Source organism: Bombina bombina, chromosome 8 (genome assembly GCF_027579735.1).
Source record: "Bombina bombina isolate aBomBom1 chromosome 8, aBomBom1.pri, whole genome shotgun sequence".
Classification (NCBI taxonomy): Eukaryota; Metazoa; Chordata; class Amphibia; order Anura; family Bombinatoridae; genus Bombina; species Bombina bombina.
This window is the reverse complement of record NC_069506.1, coordinates 126,855,497-126,877,320: the sequence shown is the minus strand read 5'-3', so window position 1 is coordinate 126,877,320 and position 21,824 is coordinate 126,855,497. Positions and strand designations below refer to the sequence as shown.

Here is a 21,824-nt window from a genome sequence, read left to right as displayed (position 1 = left end):
TATGGCTGAAAGTCCACTTTATTTGTTGCACTGGTAAATCCTAGCATTTCACAAACACTAGGATTTACTATCACTGTCTTAAGAAGATCCCCACTATACATAAAACATAATTCAATATATCATAGTGAAAAATGATAGGTTTGTTGTAGCTGTGTACAGTTTGAATACAGACATTTTCACTGTTGTGCAAATTCTCTATTGCTGATTGCAACAGTAAAGTAGTGTGCCCAACTTTATCATCTGAGGAATCACCATTCATTTATTATTTCACGTTTCACGACTGGAGAACACATTTTTAGAAAATCCTTTAATGGATGCAAATATTTCACTTTAATATAGCAGTGCTGAATGAGCTCACAGAAGTTCACATCTGCATATACATACAGCTGCAGACACATACAGTACTGTGCAAAACGTTTTAAGAAGGTGCCAAAAATGCTGTAAAATTAAGAATGCTTTCAAAATAGAAATGTTAATAGTTTATTTTTATCAAAATACAGAGTGATTGACGAGAAGAAAAATCTAAATCAAATCAATATTTTGTGTGACCACCCTTTGCCTTCAAAACATCACCAATTCCTCTAGGTTTATTTGCAGAAATCAGAGACTTTCTAGGCATATAGTCAGGTGCATGACAAAACAATTATACCAAGCAGGTGCTAATGTTCATCAATTTAACATGTAGGTTAAAGCACAATCATTAACAGAAACAGCTGTGTAGGCGGAATAAAACTGTGTTAGGAACAGCCAAACTCTGTAAGGTTGCTGAAGACTTAATTTCAAAAGACATAACCCATGGCAAGAGTGAGCACAGCAACAAGACACAAAATGGTTATACTGCTTCAACAAGGTCTCTCACAGGCAGAATTATCAAGGCAAATGGGCGTTTCCAAATGTGCTGTGCAACCTCTTCTTAAGAAGCACAAAGAAATAGGCAACGTTGAGGACGTTAGAAGCCGTAGTCGGCTAAAGAAAACTAGTGCAGCAGATTAAACGCATCATGCTTACATCCTTATGCAATCAGATGTCAAGCAGTGCCATTAGGTCAGAATTGGCAGAAACCAGTGAGACTGTGGTGAACCCATCTACTATTTGGAGAAGTCTGGTTATAAGTGGTCTTCATGGAAAACTTGCAGCCAAAAATCCATATCTTTATGTGGAAACAAGGCAAATCAACGAAAACACAGGAACTGGGATGCAGAAAAATGGTAGCAGATGATCTGGACTGATGAGTCAAAATTTGAAATATCTAGCTGTAGCAGAAGGCAGTTTGTTCTCCAAAGGGATGGAGAGTGGTAACAGAATGAGTGTCTGCAGGTAACAGTGACTCATAGTTGAGGTTCCTTGCAACTTTGGGGCTGCATTACTGCAAATGGAGTTGGGGATTTGGACAGAACTAATGATCTCCTCAATGCTGAGAAGTTCAGGCAGATACTTATCCATCATTCAATACCATCAGGGAGGCATCTGATCAGCCCTAAAGGTATTCTGCAGTATGACAGCAGCCTCAAACATACGGCCAAAGTCATTTTAAAACTATCTTCAGTGTAAAGCAGAACAAGAAGTCCTGGAAGTGATAGTATGGCCCTCACAGGACCCTGATCTCAAAATCATCAATTCTGTCTGGGAATATATGAAGAGACAGAAGCAACAGAGGCTGCCTAAATCCACATAACTATGGTAAGTTCTCCAAGATGTTTGGAACAGCCTACCTGCCAAGTTCCTTCAAAAACTGTGTGCAAGTGAACCTAGAAGAACTGATGCTGTTTTGAAGGTGGTCGCACCAAATTATTGATTTTAGATTTTCCTGCCTAAAACTTTAGCACAGTACTGTATATTGGATGCTCCCAGAAAGAACTGGGATGAGCTATCTGCAGAGAAGAGAAACAAGCTCATCCCCTAGTTTGAGCTGTTACAAGAAGTATGCAGCCCCAGTGACTGCTCTACGGTTCAAACGCTCGCATTATATTATTGAGGAAAGTCTTGAAGGGACTGTATGGTGCCCCAGTGTTTTAGGTTGGACTACACCTCTGTAAACAGAATTATACTAAATTTGTTCTGTGCTTTCCTTGTAAAAATAAAAATCTAAGCTGCTTATGTCTACACTAAACTAAGCTCTAGTGCGGTGTGTGTAATCTAGTGTTCCTGCTTGTATTTGATTTTGCTGTAGGACATTTGGACTCCAGAAAACATAATGCCAAAGAGACTCAGAGAAAAGCAAAAGTAAGAAATCAGAATTCTCCTCTTTAAAGTTTTATGAAGATGCTGACAAGTAAGGGATATGTAAGAAACCACTTCTTGCCAGAAAACTGCAATGTAGTTTACTAAATAAGTTTGTTTTAAAGGGACATGAAAGTCAATATGAAAACATATGATTCAGGCAGAGCATTTCATTTATTAAACTTAAAGGGACATGGTACCCAAATGTGGAAGCACTTGAAAGTGATGCAGCAACGCTGTAAAATGTTGACTAGAAAACACCATATCTATGTATAAAAAAAAAACTTAAAAAGGGAATCTCTGCAGTTGTCTATTCTACCCTTTTGTTGTGTACAGTTATTTATTTATTTTTGTAGTTTATCTTAAAGGGACACTGGACCCAATTTTTTTTATTTCATGATTCAGATAGAGCATGACATTTTAATCAACTTTATAATTTACTACTATTATAAATTTTTCTTCGTTCTCTTGCTATTTTTATTTTAAAAGCAGGAATGTACATCTTAGCAGCTAGCCCATTTTAGGTTCAGCACCATGGATAGCGCTTGCTTATTGGAGGCTTACATTTACCCACCAATAAGCAAGCATATAACCCAGGTTCTCAACCAAAAATGGGCTGGCTCTTATGCATCACATTCCTGCTTTTTAAATAAAGATAGCAAGAGAACGAAGAAAAATTGATAATAGGAGTAAATTAGAAAGTTGCTTAAAATTGCATGCTCTATCTGAATCATGAAAGAAAAAAAAAATGGGTTTAGTGTCCCTTTAAAGGGACATGATTCATAAAATTATTTTCGCATGATACAATTATATATAACAAAAAGTTTTATAATTTCTTCTATTAAATTTATTTTGTTCTCATTGTATTCTCAGTTGAGGAGATACCTAAATAACAAGCAAATGTCTTCAGCACTACATAACTGGAAAACATGTTGCTATTTACTGATCTTACAAATGTTTAAAGGGGCAGTAAACCTACACAATGTTATTATATAATTCTGCACATAGTGCAGAATTATATACCATTATTTTAGAGCCAACTTTATACTTCAAAGTATTTAAGATTTTTTTTTTTATCCCAAAGTAGAATTTTGTAGAACGCCACTCGTGGCTCTACTGAATGGGTCTATTATTTTCAGAAGCATGCTGTCTAGTCACAGCCGGCCCGATTGTGCCATTAAACTCAATGTAGCTCGCTACCAGAGCGGGAGCGTTGCACTTCTGAAAATAACACACCCGCTCAGTATGGCCAGGAGCGGCGGTCTACAAAATTCTACTTTTCGAATAAAAAGTCTTTGAAGTATAAAGTTAGCGCTAAATTAATGGTATATAATTCTGCACTATGTGCATAATTATATAACATTATTATGTAAGTTTACTGTCTCTTAACCCCTTAAGGACCAGGCCATTTTTCAATTTCTTTTTCTTAAGGACCAGGGCTATTTTTACATTTCTGCGGTGTTTGTGTTTAGCTGTAATTTTCCTCTTACTCATTTACTGTACCCACACATATTATATACCGTTTTTCTCGCCACTAAATGGACTTTCTAAAGATACCATTATTTTCATCATATCTTCTAATTTACTATTAAAAATATTATAAAATATGAGGAAAAAATGGAAAAAAACACACTTTTTCTAACTTTGACCCCCAAAATCTGTTACACATCTACAACCACCAAAAAACAATCATGCTAAATAGTTTCTAAATTTTGTCCTGAGTTTAGAAATACCCAATGTTAACATGTTCTTTGCTTTTTTTGCAAGTTATAGGGCAATAAATACAAGTAGCACTTTGCTATTTCCAAACCACTTTTTTTCAAAATTAGCGCTAGTTACATTGGAACCCTGATATCTGTCAGGAATACCTGAATATCCCTTGTCATGTATATATTTTTTTTTAGAATACATCCCAAAGTATTAATCTAGGCCCATTTTGGTATATTTCATGCCACCATTTCACCGCCAAATGCGATCAAATAAAAAAAAAATGTTTTTTCACAAACTTTAGATTTCTCACAGAAATTATTTACAAACAACTTGTGCAATTATGGCATAAATGGTTGTAAATGCTTCTCTGGGATCCCCTTTGTTCAGAAATATCAGACTTATATGGCTTTGGCGTTGCTTTTTGGTAATTAGAAAGATGCTAAATGCCACTGCGCACCAAACGTGTTTTATGCCCAGCAGTGAAGGTGTTAATTAGGGAGCTTGTAGAGTTAATTTTAGCTTTAGTGTAGTAGACAACCCAAAGTATTGATCTAGGCCCATTTTGGTATATTTAATGCCACCATTTCACCGCCAAATGCGATCAAATTTAAAAAAAAACGTAAAAGTTTTCGCAATTTTAGGTTTCTCACTGAATTTATTTACAAACAACTTGTGCAATTATGGCACAAATGGTTGTAAATGCTTCTCTGGGATCCCCTTTGTTCAGAAAGAGCAGACATATATGGCTTTGGCAATGCTTTTTGGTAATTAGAAGGCTGCTAAATGCCGCTGCACATCACACGTGTATTATGTCTAGCAGTGAAGGGGTTAATTAGGGATCGTGTAGGGAGCTTGCAGGGTTAATTTTAGCTTTAGTGTAGAGATCAGCCTCCCACCTGACACATCAGACCCCCTGATCCCTCCCAAACAGCTCTCTTCCCTCCCCCACCCCACAATTGTCCCCGCCATCTTAAGTACTGGCAGAAAGTCTGCCAGTACTAAAATAAAAGATAACTTTTATTTTATTTTTTTAGCATATTTACATATGCTGCTGTGTAGGATCCCTCTTAGCCCCAAACCTCCCTGATCCCTACCCCCCAACCAGCTCTCTAACCCTCCCCCTCTACATTATTGGGAGCCATCTTGGGTACTGGCAGCTGTCTGCCAGTACCCAGTTTACAAAAAATATATATTTTTTCTTTTTTACCCCACTTTTCTGTAGTGTAGCTCCCCCCCCCAAGACTAAACCCCCACCTCCTCCCAGATCACTTTGATTAACTTTCTTAACATTTTTATTCCCCCTCTCTCCCTCTAAATGTAAACACACTGTTCCATAGTGTAATGGTTCCCGCCCACCTCCCCCATGCGCATCTGTGCGCGCCCCCCAGCAACCCCGCCCACGATCCGACCACCTCTGCACATCAGTAAGCCATCGATGGCCGCCCACCCGCCTCCCACGTCTGCACCCACCAATGATTGCGGCCATCGATGTCCGGTGCAGAAAGGGCCACAGAGTGGCTCTCTCTGCATCGGAGGGGGAAAAATGTTATTGCAGTGATGCTTCGATATCGAGGCATCACTGCAATAACCGGAAAGCGGCTGGAAGAGATCAGGATCGCTTCCAGACGCTTTCAACCCCAACGTCGTACAGGGTACGTCGCTGGTCTTTAAAGACCAGTTTGTGTAAGACGTACCCTGTACGACTTGTGTCATTAAGGGGTTAACATTCTTGCAAAACTGCTGCCATATAGTGCTTCAGACACGTGCACGCTTCTGAGCTTACTTCACTTCTTTTCAACAAAGGATACGATATGATAAGTAATTTGATAATAGTAGTAAATTAGAAAGTTGTTTAAAATTGCATGCTCTATCTGAATCATGAAAGGAAAAAAAAAGTGTTGTCTGTCCCTTTTACACTAAATTATTTTATGGGACCAGTACAGAGAGGCTGTTTTAAATTGTGAAGATTGAAATTGAATGCTACCCTTCCTCGTGCTAGCCAGTTCTAGACCACCTGGGCAGGGGACTTACCTGGGTTTTATTGTTCTTGACTAATAAAGTTATTGTTGTTTTAATGTCCATTTGTTTTGTAAAACATCTTGTTTGTATTATGCTAGGTTAGAACGAGAGACAGCAGCCAGAATTTCTGAAGAAATTGGAAACTTAATGAAAGAGATTGAAACTCTTGTAGAGGAGAAAAACAAAGAAACCCTGGATTTCACTAAGGCTGCACACGAGGGTGAGCATGTTCACTGACGAAAATGTTATGGAGCACAGATGATGACTGATTAGCGATTATTAAAGGGACATTACACTCAGCCCCCCTATAAAATGTTTAATTATACACAGCAAAACAATTATACAGTGTTTTACATTACATATTTTTTTTATTTTTTCTAGTAATTTAATACTGACAATTGTAGTTTTTCTACACCCAAAAGAGACAGCTGTGACTGCACGATCAGTGCAGGAGCTAAGGTATATCTATCTCTAACTGGCTTAAAATGAAAATAAGGTTAACATAATATATTTATTTGAGGGTTGCATTTTTAGATTCATGTGATGCAGCATAACAACTCAAAATTTGCTTAACAAATTTGAATGCCAATTTTTTTTTTTAATGCAAATCTTCCATAATGGTAAACTGTATTTCTATCTATCATATTCTATGCATATATCAAAATTACTTCAATGTCCTTTTAAATATTTGTTCTTTCCTGAAACCCCACTAGACTTCTATAAAATGCAGCTGCCGGAAGTATGTCCTCTGGTGTTGTAATGATTATTACCTATTTAATACATAGATGTAAACAAAATCAGGAAAGTGTCAAATTTTACTTTTCTCTTCATTTGTAAATTGTGTATCTAACCTAAATTCCTTGTTATAGGTGGTTCAGTTTTGTTTGATGAAATCAGTGTAGTGATGAATTCAAATACCCTGAATGGTTCACGGCGAGTTGTGACTGACGGGGTCATTACGGAAGATGAATGTAGAGAACTTTTAAGGCTTACTTATGTAAGTACCCCCCACACACCACCACAGAGCTGTCTAGCAGTGCTGGTTATAGTTATCAAGTCAAAGTATATTATTGATGCAAGATATTCATGTGATTTAAGATTTGGCTGAAATGGCATATGTGCATAACCACTAATCACCATCTAGCTCCCAGTAATTCATTGCTGCTCCTCAACCTATCTAGGTATGCTTTTCAATAAAAGATACCAAGAGAACAAAGTAAAATTGACAATAGAAGTAAATTGAAAAATCTCTTAAAATTGCATTCTCTATGTGAACCATAAAATGTAATTTTTTAGTTGTATTTCACTTTACGTTGGGTAATAACAGCTACTTCTTATGCCCGTCTACTTATCAATAAAGCTCAATCCCATACACTAAAACACTCAAAATCCCCTAGGGGAACAAAGTACTTAGATCATTTTCAATTGTATGACAGGTAAACAAAACAACAAAATAGACAAACATTTATATATCGGTACATTTCAATATGAGAACAACGGTTATGTTATTATATTCAGAAATGATCTTTCTCCAGACACGTGCACTCTCCTAACCCTACCTACCTGCTTTTTAAAGCAAAGGATACCAAGAGAAAAAAAGTAAATTTGATCATAGAAGTCAATTGGAATTTTACTTATTTTTTCAAATTGCATACTCTGAATCATAAAATAAACATTTTGCGTTTCCTGTTTATTTACGGTTCCTGTACCTCTTTCACAATCTCCATGAAAGCAAACACACAATCTAGTATTCAGTGATATATTCTCATGGGAACAAATGTCAGAGCCATATTTTTTGTATAACTGGGCTTGTCAGCGTTTTATGTTTTCGCTATTGTCTCTCAGGCTGCCGCTTCAACAGGAGATGGATATCGTGGTACAACTTCCCCTCATACTCCCAATGAGAAATTCTCTGGTGTGACTGTGTATAAAGCACTCAAGGTATGTCCACAATACAGTAAATGTCTGGATTGTATTGATGGTTCTTAAAGGGAACCACAACACCTGCTGTAAATTTTTTAAACTAACTTTTTCTGATTATAAAAAAAAAATGACTGTAATGCTGTATGCAGCATTATCTTACTGCATTCTGTTGTAGATAAAAGCATTACCATCTGTGACAGACCCTTCTGTCAGGACTGAAGGAGTTAATTGTGTTTAGCTAAGAAACTAATTTCTAAAGACAGAGTTGCTGGCTCCAGCTATAATCTAATTAGTGCTAAGCATTCTATTGTTTGATCACCTCCAGAGAGAAAACGCCTAAGTGATAAGAAGGGCCAAGAGTGTCTTGTGGTTGAAGTGTTTAAGTAATATAATTCTATTGTATCATGTCAAAGGGCTTGTTCCCTCCATGTAATGTACAACAGCCTTTCAACCCCCATCTGGGGGGGGGGGGGGGGGGGGTCGGGTCAGACCTGCATAAATACTAGGCATAGCCTTTTAATAAATGTCATTCTGTTTTAAACCTGAAACTGGCTGGGTTGTGAATTGCTGATTCCCTATGCAGGACATTGTTCATCTGATATTAACCTTGGTACACTGTTGGTACCGTAACAATTGGTGGCAAGCGACGGAATGAACCTTATCGCCCAGAAGAGCAACTACACAAGCCAGTAACCTCAGGAAGAGGGGGATTATTACAATACTGACTAAGATGGAAAGAGTACCAGGGACAGAAGGAACCAATGGGCCCAGCATATCAGACAGAACCCCTGAAGAAGCAAGCTTTGTTCGGGCGGTTAAAATAAGACTGGCATATTATGGCCCCAACCCATCTGCGGAAATTATCGACCGGGTCATAGCAGCTGTGGAGGCCAACCTACTTCGCCAAAGCAGCGCTGCAGCAGCCCAAGTGGAAAAGAGAAAAGTAAATTTTGCAGCTTTAAAAACTTCCTGGAAACAGAAGGAGAGATTGATGGGTTCCTTGCGGATTTTGAGAGGCAATGTGCACTACACAAGGTACCCGCAGAGGACTGGGTCACGATATTATCCGGAAAATTATCCGGCCGGGCCAGTGAGGCTTTTCGGGCCATTCCAGATGAGGAGGTTGGGGATTATAATACTGTGAAAGAGGCTCTGCTCTCCAGGTATGCGGTTACACCGGAGGCATACCGGAAGCGGTTCAGAGACACTGTTAAATTAGCTGGTGATTCCTACGTTGAGTGGGCATGTAAGGTGCACCGCACAGCAGCTCACTGGATAGTGGGGTGCCAAGCCGTATCTGGGGAAGAGGTGCTGCAGCTATTCCTGTTGGAACATTGCTTTGACAAGTTATCAGCAGGAGTTAGAGAGTGGGTTCGGGACCGTAAACCCTCCACCCTGCATGAAGCTGCTCGCCTGGCAGATGAGTATATGGATGCCCGCAAACTGGACACTGCTACCACTAAGCCCCCTGCTAGAGTGGAGTACAGACCCCCAGTCACCCCAGCAGCTGCCAGTTACCAACCCCCGGCGCACCGCTATACCACACGGCCTCCGGCCACGAACTACCCTCAGAGAGCCCGGTTCAATTCACGGGGCTACTCACAGCCTATTTGGTGCTTTGGATGTAAGCAACTAGGGCACAAAAGACCAGAGTGTCCCCTAAATGCAGCGAACCAAGCACAGTCCTGGAGAAGACCCGCCGGCGGAATCCCACGTAACTCTCAGCCTGCGGCCCGCTACGTAGAGGCGCAAGAATGCTGGAGCATCCTACATGAGGCAGACCTTGTGCAAGCTGCCCACCGGAATAACCGGCAACTGGTTAAAGTGAATGGGAAGAAGGTCAGTGGTCTACGGGATACTGGTGCTACCATGACCTTGCTTCAAAAGAACTTGGTGTCTGAGAAACAGTACACTGGAGACACTGTGGCTGTGAGGGTAGCAGGGGGCGATGTGTTCAGCCTACCTGTTGCCAGGGTACATTTGGATTGGGGAGTGGGCGCTAGACCTGTGAATGTGGGGGTCAAGAAGGACTTACCTGCTGATGTTCTTCTTGGAAATGACTTGGCTCCCCTTGTTTCTGCCTATGCTCCCATGGGTCCCGCTGATGTTAACCCTGTGACTACCCGTGCTCAGATCCGTGCAGCAGAGACTGACCCCCCTGCTGCTAAGCCCCAGGACGCTGAGCTCAGTAAATCTCTATCCGCTATTGATACGTGGAAGTCCCGTTACAATGCGCTGATGAAGGAGAAGAGGAGCGCAGAGGAAAAAGCACGTTTAGAACGTGAATCTCTGCTAGACAAGCTGCACTGACAGACTGCAGAAAACACCAGCTTGAGAGTGGGACATGAAACATTAAAGACAAACTTAGCAACACTTGAGGAGAAGCTGACGCTGGCTCATAGTGAGGTGCAGCAACTCAAGGGCACCCTATGTCAGTATGAAGGGATTGTGGATACCTATAAAGAGCAGGTACAGAAAACTCGTAAAGAAGCTGATGGGATTTTGAAGGACTGTTTAGCCCTAGTCTGGGCACTGAGGAAGTTGAACCCTTCTTTGTATGGACAGGAATTCTCTCTCATAACGGGAATACAGATGGATTGTCCTGGCAAACTGACATGCCTACCACCTCCTAGTCCGGTCATCCCCAGGTTGACCCGCCAAAGGGTCAAGCCGGGTCTGCCGGAGTGTTCCACAAGGGGGGAGATATGTGACAGACCCTTCTGTCAGGACTGAAGGAGTTAATTGTGTTTAGCTAAGAAACTAATTTCTAAAGACAGAGTTGCTGGCTCCAGCTATAATCTAATTAGTGCTAAGCATTCTATTGTTTGATCACCTCCAGAGAGAAAACGCCTAAGTGATAAGAAGGGCCAAGAGTGTCTTGTGGTTGAAGTGTTTAAGTAATATAATTCTATTGTATCATGTCAAAGGGCTTGTTCCCTCCATGTAATGTACAACAGCCTTTCAACCCCCATCTGGGGGGGGGGGGGGTCAGACCTGCATAAATACTAGGCATAGCCTTTTAATAAATGTCATTCTGTTTTAAACCTGAAACTGGCTGGGTTGTGAATTGCTGATTCCCTATGCAGGACATTGTTCATCTGATATTAACCTTGGTACACTGTTGGTACCGTAACACCATCTAAACGTTGATCTGCAGCATTGCATCTGCTATGCAAGCTGCCCTCTTGTAACGTGCGTTCCAAAACACTGTCACATGATGCACACGGCACCAGCTCCTCCCCCTCACACTTCCTTCCCTGCTCGTTCTATTTATAAACATAACAGTGCCTGAAGCCGTTCTTGTCAGACACTGAGTCGTAACAGCTGGTGCCGTGTGCATCATGTGACATAGTGTTGTGGAATGTACTTTAAAAAAAATGGCAGCTTGCATAGCACATGCAATGCTGCAGATAAACATTTAAATCATAAAGCTTTTACAGAATTCAGTAAGATGAAAGATGAATGCAGTAAGATGAAAAGACATTGTTAGTTTATTTTGCACAATTAGATCAAGTTAGTTTAGTATATGTCAATCAGGTGTTGTGGTTCCCTTTAATGGAACTACAGTTTGTTTGTTTTTTTAATTTAAAGGGTTAGGTCAAAATTGAAAAGTCCATAGGTGCATTTAAGTTTTAAAAATTAAACTTTTTTTTGCAATATACTTCCATTACCAAAATTGCTTCTAGTAAAAATCATTACTGTTTTTCGGTGGCATACGTACATATGCTATACGGTGCTCTGCACCTGTATTCAGACATCATGCCTGCTGCTGATTCTCTGAAAAGGTGTGGTGTTCGAATACTGGTGCATGTGCCCTCCCAGCATATGTGCGTATGCCGCTGAAAAAAATTAGTAACTTTAGTAGGAGTATATTGCAAAAAAAATAAATGTTTCTATTTGAAATTGAAATGCCCCCATTTTACCTTTTCTTTCCATTTAATTTACTAAAAATTTTTTTTTTACCTCATAAAAATTTATATCCCAGGCTGGTTTGTCTTTGCATTTGCTGTATGAATAGGATTATCTTTATCTGCGCTGTCTTTCTTTAGCTGGGACAAGAAGGCAAGGTGCCTTTAAGAAGCGCACACCTCTACTATAATGTCACAGACAAGGTGAGGCGAGTGGTAGAATCGTATTTCCGTCTTGAAAGTCCTCTGTACTTCTCCTACTCACATCTCGTATGTCGGACTGCTATAGAAGGTAAGCGATGCCTGAAATAATGTTCTATCTTATTGGTACTCTGATGTTCTAGTTTTTTCAGATGGTCCTTTTGTAGACTGCACTGACACTTGATGGTTATTTGGAAATAAACTGAACATTGAACTAAAAATATGTGAACTAACATTTGAGGTTGCCCCACTTCTTCCAGAGAATCTGCATTGCCTCCATCATATTTCATTATTTTAAAAATGCCAACCATGCAACATACTACACAGTGATAGCTTTAGATTAGAGCATAAGTTTATTGACATCTGTCCTTTTTTAACCTCAAAGAGGATCAGGAACATGATTTCTGTTAGAATTTTCAAAGAGTTTAGACATGAACTGCTAGTGATTGTAGCTCTGCTAACAATATAATAGTGTTACACATTTTATAACATTGGTTATATATGCAGATCTTTTGCATTGCTGTACTTAATGAATCATGAAATTAAGAAATAAACTACAGGTACAAATCCCCATAATCCAGAATTTTCATTAATATATATATATTTTAAATAAAATTTATTAAAAATGACCATTCTTTACCACCAGTAAGTCGCAATCTTTTTTTTATCTGCCTGTTTTGTTTTCTAAAATGCTTGTGTATATTTATTTAAAACAGCTATTACCTTTCTGATGGTACGATGCATACAAATAAATATATAAAACTACCTTTATCTTCCATGTATAAGTTGTATTATGACATAAGATATTGTTTTTTACACTTAGTCTCATACCCTTTCCCAGCTGTTCCATATTACAGATGCAAATACTTACAATCCAAACTATTCTAAAATCCAAACCTTTTCCGGTCCCAATCAGTTTGTTGTACCTGTATCATGGTGCAGACAGTACATGTGATTTGAAGAGACCTTGTGCAGACAGTACGTGTAATTAGAAGAGACTTGGTGCAGACAGTACATGTGATTTGAAGAGACTTGGTGCAGACACTACATGTCATTTGAAGAGACTTGGTGCAGACACTACATGTCATTTGAAGAGACTTGGTGCAGACACTACATGTCATTTGAAGAGACTTGGTGCAGACACTACATGTCATTTGAAGAGACTTGGTGCAGACACTACATGTCATTTGAAGAGACTTGGTGCAGACACTACATGTCATTTGAAGAGACTTGGTGCAGACACTACATGTCATTTGAAGAGACTTGGTGCAGACACTACATGTCATTTGAAGAGACTTGGTGCAGACACTACATGTCATTTGAAGAGACTTGGTGCAGACACTACATGTCATTTGAAGAGACTTGGTGCAGACACTACATGTCATTTGAAGAGACTTGGTGCAGACACTACATGTCATTTGAAGAGACTTGGTGCAGACACTACATGTCATTTGAAGAGACTTGGTGCAGACACTACATGTCATTTGAAGAGACTTGGTGCAGACACTACGTGTAATTAGAAGAGATTTGGTGCAGACACTACGTGTAATTAGAAGAGATTTGGTGCAGACACTACGTGTCATTTGAAGAGACTTGGTGCAGACACTACGTGTAATTTGAAGAGACTTGGTGCAGACACTACGTGTCATTTGAAGAGACTTGGTGCAGACACTACGTGTAATTAGAAGAGATTTGGTGCAGACAGTACGTGTGATTTGAAGAGACTTGGTGCAGACAGTACATGTCATTTGAAGAGACTTGGTGCAGACAGTACGTGTAATTAGAAGAGACTTGGTGCAGACAGTACATGTGATTTGAAGAGACTTGGTGCAGACAGTACATGTCATTTGAAGAGACTTGGTGCAGACAGTACATGTCATTTGAAGAGACTTGGTGCAGACAGTACATGTCATTTGAAGAGACTTGGTGCAGACAGTACATGTCATTTGAAGAGACTTGGTGCAGACAGTACATGTCATTTGAAGAGACTTGGTGCAGACAGTACATGTCATTTGAAGAGACTTGGTGCAGACAGTACATGTCATTTGAAGAGACTTTTCAATGTACTTCTTTTTTCACATTAACTTTTTCCACCTTGTGTGCTTTGTTGAAAAGCATACTTGGATAGGTTCAGGAGCAGCAATGCTTTACCTGGAGAAAGCTGATGACTGGTGCTACAAATACATGCCTTTTGTCATTGTCTTACTATATTTGTTTAGCTAAATTTCAGTAGTGCATTACTGCTGTTGAGCTGACTTTAACTAAGCGTTTAACCTGTTACTAAGAATTAAACATCTAAGTATATACAAGTCTTTTTTTTGCACTTTTATGTTTCTGTAAGTGCTGATTTATTCTGGGAAGCTATACAAATTTATTTTTAATATCAGGTGAACTTAAACAGCAAAAAGATTGAAGTAAATATTCATTAAATGGTAACAAAATGATGATGTGAATTGAAGATTTGTCTAAAGCAGTGATGGCCAACACGGGGGCCTCAGATCAATATTTTTAAAGCCTTAAGGGTTACATATACATATATGGCTATTAAACTAATAATATAATTTCCTAACAATGTGCAGTGGCACAGGGCTAGGTTTTTATATATATATATATTTATATTTATTTTATTATAGTTGCAGGGTACCCCTCTGTATGCTGCTGTTCCCTCTAGAGGGCTGTTTTGAGATGTGGTCACCCGTTGTTCTGTTTTTTTTTCCCCAGGGGCCACAAAAACTAGTGCAGAGTGCCGCATGTTGCCCTTGGCTACCAGCCCATCCCTGTTCTAGATGATCAGTGTAAATTACACCAAGTACAGTAATTAATAATATAGGCCATGTTTGATGTCTTCCTGCAATGTGGCTGTGACACTTAGAGGGATAGTGTAGTCAAAATTAAACTTTAATGATTCAGATAGGGCATGTAATTTTAAACAACTTCCAATTTACTTTTATCATAAAATTTGCTTTGCTCTCTTGGTATTCTTTATTGAAAGCTAAACCTAGGTAGGCTCATTTCTAAGCCCTTGAAGTCGCTCATTGGTTAAAATGCAAGTCTGTCAAAAGAGCTGAAATAAGGGGGCAGTCTGCAGAGGCTTTAGATGCAAGGTAATCACAGAGGTAAAAAGTATATTAATATAACAGTGTTGGTTGCGCAAAACTGGGAAATGGGTAATAAAGGGAATTTGATTAGTTTTCTTTTTCCAATGTAGCATTTTAGTTTTGGAATTGTGAGACTCTCTCTTCTTTTTATTACAAAATATATTGTCTGTGTTGTCTGGTTACTGTAACTTGCATGGATATTAGAAAAAATATATAATAGTTTTCTGAATGTGCAACGTATGTTACTTATTGTCAAACGCTAATGAAGATGAATTTATTATCATTTGCTATAGAGAAGCAGAGCGACAGGAAGGATTTAAGTCACCCGGTTCATGTGGATAACTGCATTTTAAACTCTGAAGCTATGATGTGTATTAAGGAACATCCGGCATATACATTCCGTGACTACAGGTAATTGGGAATGTGTCAATGCCAACAAAATCTACATATTGCAAGTGTTCAGTTAGGCCATTTCCTTAGTGCCACATATTATCATAATATATAGTAATAATCCCCTCTTCTATAGAACAACATGATATGCTATTTCTAGTGTGTGATTTGCTGTTATGACATACTGTACACATATAAACAGAACTTGCTTTAAAGTGATGGTAAATACAGATTTATATATACAAATACGAGGAGCACCATTAGCCAAAGTTTAAAACTTAGCTGTTATTTGGATTATGTGTTAAAATACACTTTCTGGTAACAACCCATAAAGGGTAAAAAAAAGAGTCTTTAAAAGCAGGCAATAAACTGGCTGACGAGTTTCGGCTTTCGCCGTACTCCTAGCTGTAGGATAAAACACTCAATTACGAAGCTATTTAAAGGAACCGCCTGATCTCTTATTGGGTAATATTCCATTCAGGTTTGCATTTACATTTAATCCTCTCCAGTCTGCTCCTATGTCTCATACACCTTAAGGCTATACCTACACTGGGAGTTACTACTGTGACCTTTACTTTATTCAGTAGAATAATCCCTCGATCCCGAGCCTTATCTTATTCAGTTATCAGGACTCTATGAATCGATTTCCACTCTTTTCCACTGTGTTCATATTCAACCCTGTTTAGAAGTAAGAACTAAGAATAAATGGAAGTAAAGTTAAAACAGCTCTTATTCAATACCCCGAAGGGTCTCATCCCAAGAACATTAATATATTATTCTGCTCATATATACCTATATCCATAGGCATATCTCCTGCACTATCCAAAAATCCTTATGCTATATGATGTACCTAGCATACTCATCCTCTAATTATGCTAAACCTATGTGTGTCCCTACTACTCTTTGGCAATCTGTATACCATTGCAAATACTGCATACTCCCAATGCGTAAACATTATCTAACCTATAAGTCTTGCTGTGAATACAGTACAATCCTGATCTCACACTACAGAACTCAACATTACCAAAAACATTACCCATACGGGTCTCTAGTTCTTAACCTAAAAATCCAGTAGTTTTCTCTTTCTGCTAAATACCTTTCCCTATTTCCTCCTTTTCCTGGGGTAAGTACTTTTTCAATAACTGTCCACTTAAAACTTTTCACATTTTTTTTTTTAATTGGAAATTCACAAAATGTTTAATTAGTGGGGTGGCTAGAGTACCTATTCTAATGTCCGACAAATGTTCCTTAATCCTGACCCTTGCCTCCCTACTAGTCAGCCCAGCACATACTGTAAATCACATTTCACGCATGTGATCAAATAGATAACGTGCGAGGAACGGCAATTTAAACACAAACTCTTTTGGAAACATTCTCTAATTACTGTGGAGATAAACTTCTTTCCTATTTCACATGCAACACAAGCAGAGTAATTACCCAGATACATAACATTAAAGGTTAACCAAGGGCCATCCTTCTTGGATTCCTTTAGCCTGGTGGGGGCTTCTCTGTTACCAATAGTTTTTACTTTTTTTATATGCAAATCTGAAACCTTGCTGGATCATGGGTGCCAAATCATCATCCGCTGCTAGCATTGAAAAATGTCTCCTGACTATTTAACATATCTTCGAATAATGTTGAGAGTATTGTGTTGTAAAAGTTACTCTGGGGCTGAATGCTTCACCAGTCTTTTATTTTCTCAAATTTGATAATAAGTTCTCTCTCTCTATCTGATTTAACTGATCTCCTTGCTTTCTGTATAGTCCTATGTCTATAGTCTCTTTCGCTGAGACTTTCAGTTAATAGATTCTTTTTCATAACTTTTTGTTTCTGAACGATTTTGTTTTAAGCATATGAATTGTCCCTTAGTTGCTACTACCTTAAACACTCTCCCTGGATGACAACTATTTGCATGTAGCAGGGAATTTCAAGAGATGGGTTTTCGATACACCTCTGTCTCTATCAACATACCTGGAATTCCCCCTAATGTTAGATCCCAAAAAATAATTCCTATGTTATCATGTTCAGAGGTAAAACTTATGCCCCCTTTATTGTTATTGAGGGCCTCAATGAACTTATTAAAGGGACACTAAACCCAATTTTTTTCTTTCATGATTCAGATAGAGAATACCATTTTAAACAACTTTCTAATTTACTTCTGTTATCTAATTTGCTTCATTCGCTTGACATCCCTTCCTGAAAAGCATATCTAGATAGGCTCAGTAGCTTCTGATTGGTGGCTGCACATATTTGCCTTATGTGATTGTTAAAGAAATAGCAATGCACATGGGTGAGCCAAAGTATATCTAAAGAATGAAGCAAATTAGATAATAGAAGTAAATTGGATTGTTGTTTAAAATTGTATTCTCTATCTGAATCATGAAAGAAAATAATTGGGTTTTATGTCCCTTTAAGCTCAATATCATTTCCCCTCCAAATGAACAAGAGGTCATCTATGAACAGTCTATACCACACTATATCCTGTCTGTAGGGATTTCCATCTCCAAAAACATGGGACAGCTCCCACCAACCCATAAACAGGTTGGCATAGGAGGGGGCAAACTTAGCCCCCATTGCTGTCCCACGCCTCTGCTAATAGACCCCCCCCCAACTCAAAATAGTTATGGGTTAGCCAGAACTCAGTGACTTTTCCCACACACTCAACATAATTGCTCTCCTGACCATAGAATCTATTTAGAAAATATCTTATAGCTTCCAACCCTTTTTCGTTGCGGTATGGTGGAATAAAACTATTTCACATCAACTGTGAGCCATTTGTGTTTTTCATTCCATATTGTCTCTGACAATAGATTGGGAACATGCTTGGTATCAGAAATATAACTCCACAAAGTGCTCTCCAGGGGCTGTAAAATATTATCTAGCTATTCAGACAGGTGCTCTAATAAGGAGCCTATCCCCTGTATATTTAATAGTGACTTATGTTCTTTTGGTAAGTGATTAAAAACCGGAATAACCAGATGTACCAACATATATGCCTTAGTATTTTGATCAATATAATCCATTTCTACCCCATCATCAACTCTGATATCTAGAGGTAGGATCTCCAGTGAGCTTGGTGTAGTCATATTCATTGTTAAACTGTCTAAGGGCTTCTTTCACAAAAGCATCCTATCCCCTCATTCTTTCTTAAACTCTCTAGGGCTTTGTTTTCATCTACAGAAATATTACTACCTCTGCCCCTGTTAGTGATGTAGAAAAGATCTGTCAAATCTTTTTCTACTCTCTTTTGGAATCTCTTCAAAATAATCTCCCTATTTTGAATGGGGTAAACAGATTTTGGCTTTAAAAATTGCAATTTGGGTCTCAAAATCCCTTTGAGAGACTCCAATGTTCTTACATCACAAAACTCATGAAAACTCAGATTGCTACTCTCCTCTGCATGCAAACTCATCATATCTACATAATAAATATCTTCACTGTTCTCACTATAGGGATGTTGGGAATAGAATTTGCATAAAAATAAAGTTCTTTCTGTACCACTTGTAGCCTTGTGACCGTCCCCTCTTTCTAATACCTCCTCTCTATATCTTGAAGGTGCCAGTAAACTATGGGATGTAATTCTTCAGTATAGGTGGTAATCTATTTACCCTAATCCCTCTTTAGATCTAACCACTGGGGTATACTCTATTGTTTCAATGTTTGATTTTATCATATTCTCCCTATTTTTGTGGGTAAATCTTCCCCATCTAAAACTGAGCCTTCATCTTATGATTCTACTTCACTTTCATAAAAATTTACCTTTCTACATCTCTTTCGTCTGTTTCTACTCCTATTTCTTTGTCTATTTAGGCGAAAATTATTAAGTTCATAACGTTCTTTTCTATTCCATATGTAGACCTGTTTCAGATTGTAAACCGTTAAATCAATGCTTTGCCTTGTTACTTAAAGGACCTCTAAACACAGTATAATAGCACAATCAATAAATGAATAATAAAGAGACAATGCAGTAGCACTTAGTTTAAATTTCAAATGAGTAGATTTTTTTCCAACAAATGTCAATTACATTTTCCTTCATAATGCATCATGTGACAGCCCTTAGCCACACACAAAATGCATATACGTATATTCTGTGAATTTTGCACATACTCATTAGTAACTGGTGCCTCAAAGTGTGCATATAAAAAGATTCTGCACATTTTAGATAATGGAAGTGAATTGAAAAGTGGTTTAAAACTGTGTGCCCTATTTTAATCATGAAAGTAAAATTTTGGCCTGACTGTCCCTTTTTAAAGGGGTACTAATTGCCTTGTAATTGCAAGGCATTACTGTTCTTTTGCTGTAGCATAACATCAGCCAAGTGCAACTGTTTTTATGTGTTTTTAATTATCTTTTTTACTGCAATTTTTTATCAATATCAATACTCTGCCCCCGATTTACCTTATTTGGAAGACCCAATCTGGGCTATAACCTGCCTTGAGAAGTCAGCAGGGTGCATTTCAAGTTCTGAGAATTAGAAATTCCTCATTTTTAAAAGCTTAATTATTAAAAATGAAAAAAGGGTCAAAATGAATTAGAAAGTATATTGCAAAGTTGTTTCATTATGCATAACTAAACATTTGTTATAAAACTCTCAAGGTGTTTACTGTCCCTTTTTTATAGTGTTTTTTTTTAATGTATATTAAAATATATATATATTTTTCATTATTACCTTTCATTGTGCTGCCACCTGTACCCCTTCAAAGGTAATTATTCTACAAATTGGCCAGCATCCAAACACATCAATATTGTAGAAGCCTTAAGGGCTCCATATCATTTTATAGTTGTTTTTAAAGCTGTCTAATGGTACAGGGCTGGTAACTTTGCAAGTTGCCCCCTCTCTGCCCTTCTCCCATCTAGAGACCTATTTTGTGTGATGTGGTTACCCAAAAGTACACACTTAAATTCTGCATTTTCCTAGGTCCACAAAAACTATGGCACTCAAAACTAATGCAGAGGACCCCATGTGGCCCTCAGGACACCAGTTAGCCATGCCTGTTCTAAATGATAACATGCAATAATATTTTTTTCTTTTTCTATTCTAGTGCAATATTGTATTTGAATGGTGACTTTGAAGGAGGAAGCTTCTATTTCACGGAGCTTGATGCGAAGACAGTAACCGTATGTATCAGTCACTTACAAATGCTGCTTTTGTTGATATCAAAAATTCAACCTAAGAACATTTTGTTCCCAAAAAGTCCTGCACATTGCTCCAGAAATAGATGTGCCACCCATACGCCGTCAGCCTGTATTTTAGCAGCATGGCCGGTATTTCTATGAATCTGCTAAATGTTGATGATGTAGAATAAAATATAAATAAAGGAACGGGTGGCATTCAGCCTGTTCTCACCAGTTCTTAAAGGGATAATGAACCCAGTTTTTTTTCTTTTATGATTCAGATAGAGCATGCAATTTTAAGCAACTTTCTAATTGACTCCTTTTTCATTTTTTCTTCATTCTTTTGGTATCTTTATTTGAAAAGCAAGACTGTAAGCTTACAAGCTGACTCATCTTTGGTTCAGAACCTGGGTAGCGCTTGCTGATTGGTGACTAAATGCAGCCACCAATCAGCAAGCGCTATCCAGGGTCTGAACCAAAAATGGGCCGGCTCCTATGCTTACATTCCTGCTTTTTCAAAAAGAGATACCAAGAGAACAAAGAAAAATTGATAATAGGAATAAATTAGAAAGTTGCTTAAAATTGCATGCTCTATCTGAATCATGAAAGAAAAAATTTGGGTTCAGTATCCCTTTAAGAACCTGTCCCTAAAATTTTGAAAGTGTATAGAACCTGTCCCTAAAGTTTAGAAAGTGTACAGAACCTGCGCTTAAAAGTTTTGAATCCCACCACTGAATTAAAGGCCATGTTGTAGTGAAACTTCTAAATGTAATGGCATCTAATTTTAAACAAATTATCTTTTGAAAATAATCTGCCCAGCAGCTTTAGTTTCTGAGTTATGTACGCTAATGTATGCTAAATTGTATAGCCAGTAGGCAACCGTAATGTCAAATTCTTGTAGATAATGTGCTTTGTTTAAATGGACAATGGAGTCAACATTAAAGTTTCATGATTTAAATAGAGCAGGGGTGGGCAGACTTTTGTAAGGCAAGGGCTACCTCTAATTTTATTCCAATTGATGTGGTCACCTAACTAAAAATAAAAAAAATAAAAAAACACGTAGCTGGCTGAAAATTGTATTTTCTCTTGTTAAGTGTATCCAGTCCACGGATCATCCATTACTTGTGGGATATTCTCCTTCCCAACAGGAAGTTGCAAGAGGATCACCCACAGCAGAGCTGCTATATAGCTCCTCCCCTCACTGCCATATCCAGTCATTCTCTTGCAACTCTCAGTTCCC

General features: G+C 38.3%; 1 protein-coding gene across 1 annotated transcript in view; it reads left to right on the top strand.

Moving 5' to 3' along the window:
- P3H1 (prolyl 3-hydroxylase 1) overlaps positions 1 to 21,824 on the top strand; it is a 92,517-nt gene that overhangs the window by 45,163 nt on the left and 25,530 nt on the right. The window contains exons 7-13 of the mRNA XM_053690568.1: positions 2,171 to 2,223; positions 6,048 to 6,169; positions 6,819 to 6,946; positions 7,795 to 7,890; positions 11,922 to 12,072; positions 15,373 to 15,490; positions 20,512 to 20,587. Of these exons, the coding sequence (XP_053546543.1) occupies positions 2,171 to 2,223; positions 6,048 to 6,169; positions 6,819 to 6,946; positions 7,795 to 7,890; positions 11,922 to 12,072; positions 15,373 to 15,490; positions 20,512 to 20,587 (744 nt within the window). The remainder of the gene's footprint in view (positions 1 to 2,170; positions 2,224 to 6,047; positions 6,170 to 6,818; positions 6,947 to 7,794; positions 7,891 to 11,921; positions 12,073 to 15,372; positions 15,491 to 20,511; positions 20,588 to 21,824) is intronic.